This window comes from Cebidichthys violaceus, unplaced genomic scaffold (genome assembly GCF_023349555.1).
Source record: "Cebidichthys violaceus isolate CVI_PGR_0920_01 unplaced genomic scaffold, fCebVio1.0.p SCAF_61, whole genome shotgun sequence".
In the NCBI taxonomy this organism is placed as follows: Eukaryota; Metazoa; Chordata; class Actinopteri; order Perciformes; family Stichaeidae; genus Cebidichthys; species Cebidichthys violaceus.
This window is the reverse complement of record NW_027176828.1, coordinates 899741-913261: the sequence shown is the minus strand read 5'-3', so window position 1 is coordinate 913261 and position 13521 is coordinate 899741. Positions and strand designations below refer to the sequence as shown.

Below are 13521 nucleotides of genomic sequence, written 5' to 3'. Positions count from 1 at the left end.
AAAAGCGCTGCATGGTGGCTGAAATTAGAAAAAAAAATGTACTTGGTCATGGTGGTGAGAAATTGAATAACAGATGTAAAAGTCTTGGTACAGTGACTTTTTATGTAAACACTGTTACATGGAGATCATAGATGTATCTTTACATTGTGTACTGTTTCAATGCAACACTGAAACAACTTAGAAAACTACAACTACTTTAGCTACTCCTGGAAATCTGTTACTTGACTCCTTTGAGGCCAACATATAACAAATCAATTGAACGATCATTGACACATATAGAAATGCTGTTGACGTATATCTGCACGGTGCTGTGGTGGCCAACATATCTCCTCACAGCAAGATGGGACCAGGTCTAAGTCTCGGGCTGGCCAAAATTTCTGTATGGAAAATGAATTGTCTCTGTGGAGTTGTCCGGATAATACATGGATGTTGGCATTTTTGGATCCTAACAGGTCTTTAGTTACACTGTGTGACTCTGTAGCTAAAGACCTGAAGGGGTAATGCAACTCTCTTTTTCCTGTTTAGGAAGCCTGTCAGCATCTTTTCAAGGGGCCTTTCACAGATTTTACAAATCTAAAGTGTATATTAAATTATCTCAAGTGCTGCCACCACCAGAGACTACTTGTCAACGCTGTGCAGAAGGATGATATTACCACATGGAATGACCTATAAAAAAATGTATTATTGATTACCTTTATCAGGATGACTTGCAGGTATGTTGTGTAAAAGGATGAGTGTAATATGTTTGGTTAATCTGTTAATTGGTATGACAGGTATGACAGGTCTTAATGTTAGTGTACAATTGGTAGGTAGAGAAATCTGCTTTACTCCTTGAAAGAAACATTTTTCAAAAGAGGGACAATTAATCTGGATGAAAATAATGTATCAAGTTTTAGCCACCAGAAGATGGCACATACAGTCAAATGGTGGTCTGCAGTGTTTTCATGTGAGCAAACATTACATTTACTTTCAATGCAAGTTTGTAAATCTTGACAACTCCTGAAATCGGGAAAAGAAAAAAATGCTGATTTCTTTAAGGTCCTATTTATTCTAAGAATAAAGACTAGCATCCTGATAATAAAATGTAAATTTCCAATATAAATAATGTTATGCAACACTCTTTCTCCCCCTCCCTCACAGAAACACACAGATACATTAGCTCTGCCTCTCTTTCCCTGTCTGCACATCTCTTTATTCTAAGGGCAGTTTTGATCACGTTTCCTCTCTCCTTTGTGCTGCAGACCAGAAGACTATCAACTTCACCTTAGCTAACACAACTACTTTTAACAGTCCTCACTCTCCACAAATATCAGTCGCATTTGCAATTGAGAGTGAGTGTCTTCAAAATCGCATACTAATGTTCTGCGTACTGTATGCTCAGTCAGTATGTGCTGCATACTGCAAACTAAATTAACAATTATGTATGACATTACCAGCTGACAATTCACACATAAAGCTATGGTTGCAAATGTATTTTAGAAACCTTTCTTTGTCACATTTGTTGAAATTATCTTGACACTCCATCCTGAAAGCAATAAATAAACGCTTTGGAAAAAAAATCAAAAGCGGTGACAACACAGCCTAAAAAGTAAAATAAGGTTGGATCATCGGTGGAGCTGAAGAGTGCCCGGGTGACGCAGCAGAGCAGACAGTTAGCAGCTCACAACCTGAGACGGCACCCACTTGTCACTCAAAGCGGCCATGTCCTTTATTATGCCTTTAAGCTTTGATGTCATTTAAACGGGTGAGTTATGTAAAAATATACAGTTCAGTCAGAAACACTCTCGTCATAGATTTTTAACCATTTATTACAACAAATGTAAATACAATAAAACTTTGCGCTGGTGGCTCTGCTCTTAAAATGCTCCCTGGATCACCATACATAACCCCCCCAGGTATACAGGAATGAGCCCGAAGTAAACTTTGAATACTATTGCAAAAAGAACTCTGAACTAAAAAAGGGTGGAGGCTGGGGTGGAGGAAGTAAGCTTTGCCAGCTGTATGGTCTGTAACAGCATTGGTGTAGAAAGGATCAGTGAGGAGGGAGTCATATTTAAATGAACCTCCTTGAGGTGAGAGTGGGCTGTGATTGCTGTGTGGCTGATTGGAAGCTATGATTCAATTGGCTGGCTGTCAGCTGGTTACAGCTGGGGTCGTATGACTTTCGTGTCCTGCATGAACTAACGCAATGCTTCATTTGAGTCAGGAACACTCTCGTCATAGATTTTTAACCATTTATTGCAACAAATGGAAATACAGTTAAACTTGGCGCTGGTGGTTCCGCTCTTAAAATGCTCCCTGGATTTAGCCAAGTAGCTACTAAGCCGAAGCAGGGAGCACCAAGCAACAACCCCCAAAACAACGGAACCCAAATGCCAAGTCTGATCTAAAACCCACAAAGCATCAGCCAGACTATGAAAAATCTATGTGTAAAAAGCAAGCTTGCTGCAGACCTCAGCAAACATTATGTTAAGAATAAGGGCGCAAGCATGCATCCCAAAAGAGGTCAACTTACTGTTATATGTGTCAGGATCCCTGTTTGACCCTTTGTGTGTTGACCTCTGTTTTCCCCCCGATCTCCTCTGTGTGTGTCTGTGTGTCTGTAGAAAATAAAATCTATTGGTACCGTATTCTGTGTCCTGTGGTTGCTATTGGGTCCTGATCCTGAACTCCCGTGACAGAATGGACTGACCATAATGGATCCAGCTACCACAGGAGCAGCTACGCTGGCTGACCATAGCACGCAGCTTGAGGAACACCGGCAGATGCTCAAGGTCATGAAGGAAACACAGAGATCCATCGCAGCGGAGGTTTCCCAGCCTCCACCGGCTCCAGCACCGGCGCCATCCTCTCTGCTCCTCATCTTGCCAGTTCGGGAATCCCCTGTGCCGTCTCCGGAGCCTTATGACGGTACGCTGGAGAGGTGTCGGGGTTTCCTGTTCCAATGCCAGCAGGTATTTGACCGTCAGCCTCTGACTTTTGCCTCGGACAGGTCCAAGGTTTCCTACGTGGTCGGATTACTGCGGGGAAGGGCTTTGGACTGGGCCACGAATACATTGAGCATTGACCGGCCTAATTCCGAGTATTGCATGGACTTTGTGGAGGATCTGCAGAGGGTTTTCGACCACCCGGTGGACTCCGAGGCAGACATCCTCTCCCAGCTTCCGCCCTCGTGCTCCTCCATCAGGCTATAGGGGCGCCGCACTCTTTCACCTCGGAGGTGGAGCCAATGCAGCTCTGCCGTGCTCATCTGTCGCCACAGGAGAGAGATAGGCGGATCAGAGCGGGCAAATGCCTGTACTGTGGCCGCCCGGGACATTCAGTTTCCTCCAGTCCAGCTCAGCCAAATGGGGGTGCTCGCCAGGAATGGTTGGGATACTGGCGAGCGGACCCAAGCACTCTCTCCAACCCCTACCAAGACTGTTGTTGCCTGCGTCTCTCTCTCTCTCTCTCTCTCTCTCTCTCTCTCAGCACTGGTAGATTCTGGAGCGGAACAAAATTTCAAGGACACAGAATTCATAGCCAGAGCTCAGTTTCCCTTAGAGACGCTAGTGGTCCATGCCCTAGATGGCAGCTTCCTGGCCAGAATCATTCACCGGACCCAGCCGCTCCAGCTCATCCTGTCCGGCAATCACAGAGAGAGACTCCAATTTTATGTTTTTCCTTCTCCTAAAACCCCTCTAGTGTTGGGCCACCCTTGGCTTGCGACTCATAACCCTCAGATTGACTGGGCGGCAGGGAGGATCGCCGCATGGCGCCCCTACTGTCATGCTAACTGCCTAAGGTCTGCGCTGCATCCTGGAGGTCACCCCCAGGGATTACCCGTTCCTTCACCAGATCTCGCCTCCATTCCCTACGCCTACCATGACATCGGGGAGGTGTTTAGCAAGGCTCGGGCTCTCTCCCTACCACCTCACTGCCCCTACGACTGCGCTATTGACCTCCACACTGGCGCTTCGTTCCCTTCCCGGCCTTATGACTCAGCTGGACACTCGGCATACTCATCCATTGTTGTCTAAGGGAAAAACAGGCACTTTTTCAGGCCACCCTAAATGGCACTTGCGGGGCCCCTAAAAATAGCAGACCCCCTCAATTTTATAGCCCAACTTGTCTCGTGTCAGGTGGGCAAGCGGCCCTCCGGTCTGCCCTACAGGGGAGGAGCTACGATTTTTAAGGTTAAAAAAATATATGTCCTTTTGGGCAGTTTACCGAAAGTGGCCACTAGGGGGTCACGGACTCTGGACGTCCAGGACATATTATGCCATTTGGGGATTGTCAGATGGGACTTTTCCTGACATTTGGGATTTACCAAAAAAAATGCTTCCCCAAAATGTCAGATTACATCCTTTCTCTCCCAGCAGTGGTAGAAATGGTCCCATATGTCCCGTGTCATACTGGATAATTTCTGACAAATGATAGTACAGGAGAGAAGCTTTCTGACAAACGGGGGGACAGGAGTCGTTTTTTGGTAACCGGGTGCTATGATTAATTAGGGCCAAACGGGATATTTTCTGTCATTTGGCCAAGGACATTTGGCACACATCGCCAGCCCATGAAAATAAGTTACAAATGTCAGTGTCCTTATGAATCAAAAACTGCCATTTCGAATTTATTTGTATGGGATGGTAATGCATTCCAAAAGTCCTAGGCCAAATGTCAGAATATGTCCCAAATGAGTGATTTCATTGGGGATGTATTCTGCCATTCGGGCCGGGGGACATGCAGTGACTGTCTCCCTTGGATTGAGGCTCGAAATTGGGTACAATACCAGCACGAGTTATGTTGCTAATTGGTTGTAGTAACGTTTTGGTACCGGGTGCTAATTGGTTTTAGTAACGTTTTGGTACCGGGTGTTATGATTAATTAGGGCCAAACGGGATATTTTCTGTCATTTGGCCTAGGACATTTGGCATACATCGCCAGCCCATACAGTTGAGGCGAAATGTCGGTACCCTTATAATGCAAAAATGGACATTTGGAATAAAATTATACGGGATGGTCATGCATTCCAAATGTCCCAGCCCATTTGTCAGAATAAATCTCAAATGACAAGGGGGTGTTCTGGAGGTCCTTTACCCTGGAAAGATGTCTCGTTTCTGTGCATGGATGAGTGGATAGTAGGGGGGTTTTCTGGAGGTCCTTTACCCAGTAAAAGTGTCTCGTTTGTGAGGTGGAGAGTGGGACATTTGGGACTTATCCTGCCATTTTGTATACATTCTGTTTAGGGTTAGCGTTTTCTGGAGGTTCTGTTCCCAGGAAAAGTGGCTTTTTTGTGGGGATGGATGAGTTGATAGTAGAGGGGTGTTCTGGAGGTCCTTTACCCAGGAAAGGTGGCTCGTTTGTGGGGATGGATGAGTTGATAGTAGGGGGTTGTTCTGGAGGTCCTTAACCGAGGAAAGAGGCCTCGTTCTTGGGTATAGGTGAGTTGGGATTAGGGGGGTTTAAGGTGATTAAGGTGCATCGTTTCTGGGGTTGAATGAATGAATTTTGGGACATTTGGGATGTATCCTGCCGTTACATATTTGGTTAGTAAGGTCATTTTCAAAATTGCCATATAATTTCAAATAGAGCGTGACTCCCTCCAGTGGATTTCCCTGTGTACTGCTGAATTCTTCCAAAATGGTTTCGGGATATAAACCACAAAATGGTTTATATCCCTAATGACATCCACAATGGCAGTTTAGGTCCCTCGGCATTGCATTGGCGTATGCCCAATGGTAAACTCATTTCAATTGAGGTTACTTTCTGCCAGTGTCCCGCACACCACCATTCAAAATCTGTCATAAACCCGACGTTCCCTTACAGTCGATTATATAACCTGTCCAGACCAGAGAAGGCGTCCATGGAGTACATCTCACAGTCTCTAAAAGCTGGAATCGTTTGGCCGCCCTCGTCACCACTCGGAGCCGGATTCTTCTTTGTCACCAAGATAAATAAGAGCTTCTGGCCCTGCATCGACTATCGGGGTCTGAACAACATCACCACCCAAAACAAGTACCCTCTGCCACTGATTAACTCTGCATTTGAACCTCTCTCTGGAGCCACGATCTTCACCAAGCTTGACCTTTGCAACGCATACCACCTGTTGCGGATTCAAGCAGGGGATGAATGGAAGACAGGTTTCAACACCCCGCTCGGTCTCTTTGAGTCCTTAGTCATGCCTTTTGGACTAACCAATGCCCCCACAGTATTCCAGGCATTGGTAAATAACGTACTCTGGGATTTCCTGAACCGTTTTGTATTTGTTTACTTAGGTGACATCCTCGAATATTCAGCAGACCCTCAGGAGCATCAGCGCCATGTCAGGCTGGTCCTCCAGCGCCTACTGGAGAATAAACTGTTCTGGAAGCGGAGAAATGCGAGTTCCATGTGACCTCAGTTCAGTTCCTGGGATTCATCATAGAGAGGGGTCAAGTGAGGATGGACCCGGAAAAGATTAAGGCTGTGACTGGATGGCCGACCCCCTCCTCTCGGAAACAGCTCCAACACTTTCTGGAGTTTGCCAACTTCTACCGCCAATTAGTCAGGAACTACAGTAAGGTAGCAGCCCCCCTCACTAGACTCACCTCCTCCAAGACCATGTTTGCATGGATGCCGGAGGCCGGTCAGGCGTTCCAACTCTTCAAGGAGCGGTTCTCCTCGGCCCCCATCCTGATTCAGCCCGACGACACCCGTCAGTTCTTTGTTGAGGTAGATGCCTCTGACACAGGCGTGGGGGCCATCCTGTCACAACGCTCGGACTCTGACTCTAAGCTCCGTCCCTGCACGTACTATTCCCGCCGGTTGAACCCGGCAGAGAGAAACTACGACATTGGAAATCGAGAATTCAAGAATCAAGCTGGCTCTCGAAGAATGGAGACACTGGCTAGAGGGGGCTGCCCATCCGATCATGGTCTGGACGGACCATAAGAACCTGTAGTGCATTCGGACCAGCAAGAGGTTAAACTCTCGCCAGGCTCGGTGGTCGCTGTTCTTCGGGCGTTTTGACTTTTCTATCTCCCACCGCCCAGGCCACAAGAATACCAAACCCAACGCTCTTTCTCGCCAGTTCTCTCCGGAGGGTCACTCCTCCAGTCCTGGAAACATCCTCCCTGCAACTTGTGTAGCAGCCTCTCTCACCTGGGAGATCGAATCAGTGGTGCAGGATGCTCTCCGGACCCAGCCAGATCCCAGAGGCGGGCCTCCCGGCCGCCTCTTTGTTCCCCTGTCCGCATGCTTCCAAGTACTCCAGTAGGCGCACACCTCCCAGTTCTCCTGTCACCCTGGCATCAGACACACCATTGACCTGCTTCGGAGAACCTTTTGGTGGACATCGCTGGAAGCGGACACAAGAGTGTTTGTCCTTGCCTGCTCAACCTGTGCCCGCAGTAAGACGTCACACCAACCTCCCGCCGGCTTGCTGCAACCCCTTCCGGTGCCATGTCGCCCCTGGTCCCATATCGCCCTGGACTTCGTCACAGGTCTGCCACCATCGCAAGGGAACACGGTCATCGTTACGGTGGTTGACCGCTTCTCCAAGGCAGCTCACTTCCTCGCTCTGCCCAAGCTTCCCTCAGCTCAGGAGACAGCTGACAATATGGTCAGCCAGGTGTTCCGACTATATTGGGATTCCAGTGGACATTGTTTCTGACCGCGGCCCGCAGTTCATATCCCAGGTCTGGAGAGCTTTCGGCCGGGCCCTCGGCGCGACCATCAGTCTGTCCTCCGGGCTCCACCCCCAATCTAATGGGCAGACAGAGACTAAATCAGGAGCTTGAGGCATCCCTCCACTGTGTGGCAGCATCAAACCCTTCCAGCTGGAGTACTCACCTGTCCTGGGTGGAATATGCCCACAACTCCCATACCTCATCGGCTACTGGTCACACTCCAGCCACCTCTGTTCCATGCCCAGGAGGTGGAGATAGCTGTTCCCTCAGTTCAGCTCCACCTCCGTTGCTGTAGGAGAGTGTGGAGGGAGACCCGGGCCGCTCTTCTCTGAACGGCAGAGTAAAACAAACACTTGGCGGATCTCTGCCGCATCCCTGCCCCACAATACAAAGTCGGTCAAAGGGTGTGGCTCTCAGCCAAGGACACACTGGATCATGATCCCACTAATCACCGCCTGGCAGTATATCAACCCTGGTCTTGCAGGCCTGGGTTGTCAGTCTGTACCGTCTTCTGCCTCGAGTAATGGACAATCTGCCAGCCTCCGGTGTCGAGCCACGGGACATCACACCGTGGATTTGCCAGCCCTCCGGTGTCGATCCACGGGAATCACACCGTCGATTTGCTTGCTCTCTGGTGTCGGACCACGGGTACCAAATCGTCGATCCGACCTGCATCCTGTGTCTGACCACGGGCTCCACACAGGCATTCCTGTCTTCGTCGGTAGAAAATAAAATCTATTGGTACCGTATTCTGTGTCTTGTGGTTGCTATTGAGTCCTGATCCTGAACTCCCGTAACAATATTAAATATTTGTGTGTAGCAGCAAGCATGCTGCATACCTCAGCAAACATTATGTTAAGAATAAAGGTGCAAGCATGCATCCCAAAAGAGGTCAACCTACCGTTATATGAAATATCTGTGTGTAGCACCAAGCATGCTGCAGACCTCAGCTGTTAGGTGCTGCTTTCTGGGAAAGATGCAAGCATGCATCCCAAGAGAGGTCACACGACTTAAATCAAGCAGTGAACCCCAGCCAACCGCTTGCAAATGCAGCATTTATAACTATCTATTTTTATTTATTTAATTCATTGATGCATGGAGGTACTAAAGCAATCTACAAGGTAATGCTCATAGCCTTTTGAGCTGTGATTATCTCGACAACTCCCGGGTTAACTTAACGTTCATTGGCTGCTGAGAACCAGCGGTCTATAGATTTCAGTGTAGATGCTGGGATCAATGCAGCTGCGGAGGTAGTTGTACAGAGTGCAAAGTCTATTGCTGAGGAAGGACTCCACATCATTTGCAGAGGAGATGGAGTCGGGTTGTGAACCAAGACCTTGACGTGGCTTTTCTTTGTCAGTTAGAAACAAGGGTTCGTCTCGCACCAGGACGTTGTTGCAGGTACCAGGTTATGGAAGATTTAGGACAGAATGTAGTGTTGGTTAGTGAGATAACAATGGTCAAACTTTTACCTTCCCCATAAGTTTTTAAATGTTTAAGGTAGATGGAGTACATGCGAGCATCTATGGTGATATCAGAAATTGTAAGATCATGCAAAGGATCGAAAGGGTCTGAGCTGGTTGTGTTTCACCACACCGGAGGAACCGATAAAAGCAGCGAAGAACACAGCCTCTAGTAAAGAATCCACATATGGCCCAAAACACCCAGGCCTTAAGTGAGGCACTAGAGTGTGCGCTATAACGGTAATGAGAAAGGAAGACACTTTCCTGGATTTTTTAGGCCGTTGAACAGTAAGCGAATGGAGGAGTTCCCGAGCAGGCTACATACTGAGGGGTCTGCACATCTTGAATAAAACTGAATACCTGCTACAAATGCTGTGATGGAAGACGGTGATTAATGCTCTAATTGTAAACTGTTTTAAATCAGTGCACATTTAGAGCATTAATCATGGAGGTGTTTACAAGCATGACAGGAACAGGAAAGCTGCAGAGAATGCAGTGAAATAGACCATGCAGAGTCATACATTTTTATTGCAGAGTTCTTCTAGGACTGGACAGTGCCTTCTAGTCTAGGACGTTTGGAAGAAGGCTGGGTAATGCAGGCTTTGAAGAGCAGAGGAGTATATTTGAAGGGAGAGGGATCGATTATTTTGGCCAGGTGTCCATGAACAATTGATTGTTGAAGATTCCCCCAAAACCAATAGAAGGATCCACATAAGTAAAGAATGTGAGAGCGACTCAAGTTTCTGTATTATTGCTGTAGAAAAACGATTGCCATTCCAATTATCACAAAGCAATGACCAAATCTTAGATCAGATCTACTTTATCTAACGCGACCTCATATCCTGCATAATTGTCTAATGTTCCCTCATACAGTACATCCCGAAGCCTTTCTCAAACCACTCCCTACACCCTCTCCCTACCCACTGCCACTCCGCTTGCATGTTCACATGGAAGGTCCGTCACATTAATTGTCATCCCAAACCAATTAGTGGGGAGAGGAAGTGTGTTAAATGACCCCCCCACCAGCGATATATATATATATATATATATATATATATATATATATATATATATATATATATATATGACTTTTTAGAACAAAGAATTGCTTTTCTTCTCCTTGCAGATGGTCCTGTTGGTTCAGATAGGTGGAACAGCTCAGGACAGATAACAATAGGCCAGAAGCACAGAAAGCACCACACAGGAAGACTGCCGGCAGGCTTTAAGGACAAACAGAACCTTCATACTCAGCTTGTTGGGCATAGTCATTGGCAAAACCGAGTTACAGGTGAGTCACAGAAGCAGGCAATGAGGGAGCAAACCTGTTCTCACTCAAAAATGTGTCAAATACAGATGGTTGGTCAGTGTTCCTCAGCATCTGATACCAATGCACCCTTTAGCTTCTGTTTGAAACGTACCAGGCTTTTAACTAGCTCACACCACACAGCTTTAGCCCTGATTTTCTACTCAAAGACAGTTTTCGCCAATTCCCGACAAAAGACAGATGACCGGAAGGAAGATTCACTTAAATGTCGAAGCAATTGGGGGCCTGTTGGTGCTGGCTGGAGACCACAGCATGTGGCCAACAATAAATATGTAGGGGTGTCCTGACTAGTGATCAGAGACAACTATTGAGATGGGCCATTAGGGAATCAGTGACAACTGGAGGGGCTTGAGTTCAACGACACATGACAGAAATCTAGTTGAACCTCTTTACTGCAAGAAGTTTGAACAATCCAAAATTCTATATTTTATACAGATTCATGGCATAATAGTAACCTTTCTGTTACCCAATACAGAGCATGATGGAAATTGTAATTGTTTTGAAGAAAGGAAAAAAGAGGAGGGGGAGGTGAACTACAGGGAAAAGCCCAATGAAGAGAGATGAAACAGTAAGGGAGAAGTTCAGTCACTCCCACTGAAAGGAAGTTGTCAGCAGAGTAAAAGAGCAAGGAGGGATGTGGAGGAAGAAGAGAGATTAATCAGTTGTGTGACGAGCACAGCAGCATCTTGTCTTCTCTTTCTGACAATGAAAAGCCTTGATGAAGCCGAACTTTGCTTTCCAGAACTCCTCAACTCCTCCTGCAGGAAGGCCATGCGTCCTCACTCTGTGTCTATGCTCACTTACATTTTACTGTCCTCCATCTCTCTGCTCACTGTGACTCTCAACCTGCTCGTCATCATCTCCATCTCCCATTTCAAGTATTCATATGTTTTATCAATTTGCAAAACTGGTAGCTGTACAGAAATAAATGGTTGATGGAACAGAACAACACAAAATATCAGATCTGTAAAGGAAATATGTTTTGTGTTTCAGTCAATTCTTTTATCTCTTAGTATAATATTTATATATCATAAATTGACTACCAATAATGATAAGCATGTTGTTCTCTTATTTCTTCAGGCAGCTTCACACACCCACCAACCTCCTCCTCCTCTCTCTGGCTGTCTCAGATTTCTTTGTGGGCCTCCTCATGTGCTTTCAAATTGTGCACATAGACGGCTGCTGGTTGCTCGGTGACCTCATGTGTATTTTGTATATTGTTCTGGACTATATCATTACCTCTGCCTCAGTAGGAACCATGGCGTTCATATCAGTTGACCGATATGTGGCTATTTGTGATCCTCTACATTATCCCAACAAAGTCACACAAAAAAGAGTTAAGATCTGTGTTTGTCTGTGTTGGATATGTTCTGCTTTCCTTTACAGTCTGCTGATGAAGGACAACCTGGAACAACCAGGCAGGTATAATTCCTGCTTTGGAGAGTGTGTCTTTGTCATTAACTACTTTGCTGGACTTGCAGATCTTTTTTTGTGCTTTATCTGTCCTGTCACTGTCATCATAGTTCTGTATATGAGAGTATTTGTGGTGGCTGTGTCTCAGGCTCGTGCCATGCGGTCTCATACTGCAGCTTTTCCTCTCAAGTCTTCAGTACGTGTAACTGCTAAAAAATCTGAATTGAAAGCAGCCAGGACTCTTGGTGTTGTTATTGTCGTCTTTCTAGTGTGCCTCTGCCCATTTTATTGTGTTTCACTCACAGGCCAGGACACCTTGTTCAATGCATCATCTGCTACCTTTATAATATGTCTGTTCTATTTCAACTCCTGTCTTAACCCTGTGATCTATGCCTTTTTCTACCCCTGGTTTAGAAAATCTATTAAGCTCATCGTTACTCTTAAGATACTGCAGCCTGGCTCATGTGAGATGAACATACTGTAGAAAAGCGCTGCATGGTGGCTGAAATTAGAAAAAAAAATGTACTTGGTCATGGTGGTGAGAAATTGAATAACAGATGTAAAAGTCTTGGTACAGTGACTTTTTATGTAAACACTGTTACATGGAGATCATAGATGTATCTTTAAATTGTGTACTGTTTCAATGCAACACTGAAACAACTTAGAAAACTACAACTACTTTAGCTACTCTTGGAAATCTGTTACTTGACTCCTTTGAGGCCAACATATAACAAATCAATTGAACGATCATTGACACATATAGAAATGCTGTTGACGTATATCTGCACGGTGCTGTGGTGGCCAACATATCTCCTCACAGCAAGATGGGACCAGGTCTAAGTCTCGTGCTGGCCAAAATTTCTGTATGGAAAATGAATTGTCTCTGTGGAGTTGTCCGGATAATACATGGATGTTGGCATTTTTGGATCCTAACAGGTCTTTAGTTACACTGTGTGACTCTGTAGCTAAAGACCTGAAGGGGTAATGCAACTCTCTTTTTCCTGTTTAGGAAGCCTGTCAGCATCTTTTCAAGGGGCCTTTCACAGATTTTACAAATCTAAAGTGTATATTAAATTATCTCAAGTGCTGCCACCACCAGAGACTACTTGTCAACGCTGTGCAGAAGGATGATATTACCACATGGAATGACCTATAAAAAAATGTATTATTGATTACCTTTATCAGGATGACTTGCAGGTATGTTGTGTAAAAGGATGAGTGTAATATGTTTGGTTAATCTGTTAATTGGTATGACAGGTATGACAGGTCTTAATGTTAGTGTACAATTGGTAGGTAGAGAAATCTGCTTTACTCCTTGAAAGAAACATTTTTCAAAAGAGGGACAATTAATCTGGATGAAAATAATGTATCAAGTTTTAGCCACCAGAAGATGGCACATACAGTCAAATGGTGGTCTGCAGTGTTTTCATGTGAGCAAACATTACATTTACTTTCAATGCAAGTTTGTAAATCTTGACAACTCCTGAAATCGGGAAAAGAAAAAAATGCTGATTTCTTTAAGGTCCTATTTATTCTAAGAATAAAGACTAGCATCCTGATAATAAAATGTAAATTTCCAATATAAATAATGTTATGCAACACTCTTTCTCCCCCTCCCTCACAGAAACACACAGATACATTAGCTCTGCCTCTCTTTCCCTGTCTGCACATCTCT

At 45.5% G+C, this 13521-nt stretch overlaps 1 protein-coding gene across 1 annotated transcript; it reads left to right on the top strand.

The window, feature by feature from the left end:
• The first annotated feature begins 11105 nt into the window (after positions 1-11105).
• LOC137890087 (trace amine-associated receptor 13c-like) lies at positions 11106-12330 on the top strand. Its single transcript, XM_068734187.1, has 2 exons — positions 11106-11311; positions 11514-12330. The coding sequence occupies exons 1-2, from the start codon at positions 11139-11141 to the stop codon at positions 12328-12330; spliced, it is 990 nt and encodes a 329-aa protein (XP_068590288.1). The 5' UTR covers positions 11106-11138.
• The last annotated feature ends 1191 nt before the right edge of the window (positions 12331-13521 follow it).

What these genes read in the sequence shown, in the direction of transcription:
- LOC137890087 (XM_068734187.1), top strand. Translation starts at nt 11,139, where the DNA reads ATGAAAAGCCTTGATGAAGCCGAACTTTGCTTTCCAGAACTCCTCAAC. An exon ending in ATCTCCATCTCCCATTTCAA is followed by an intron (nt 11,312 to 11,513) that starts GTATTCATATGT and finishes TTATTTCTTCAG; the next exon opens with GCAGCTTCACACACCCACCA.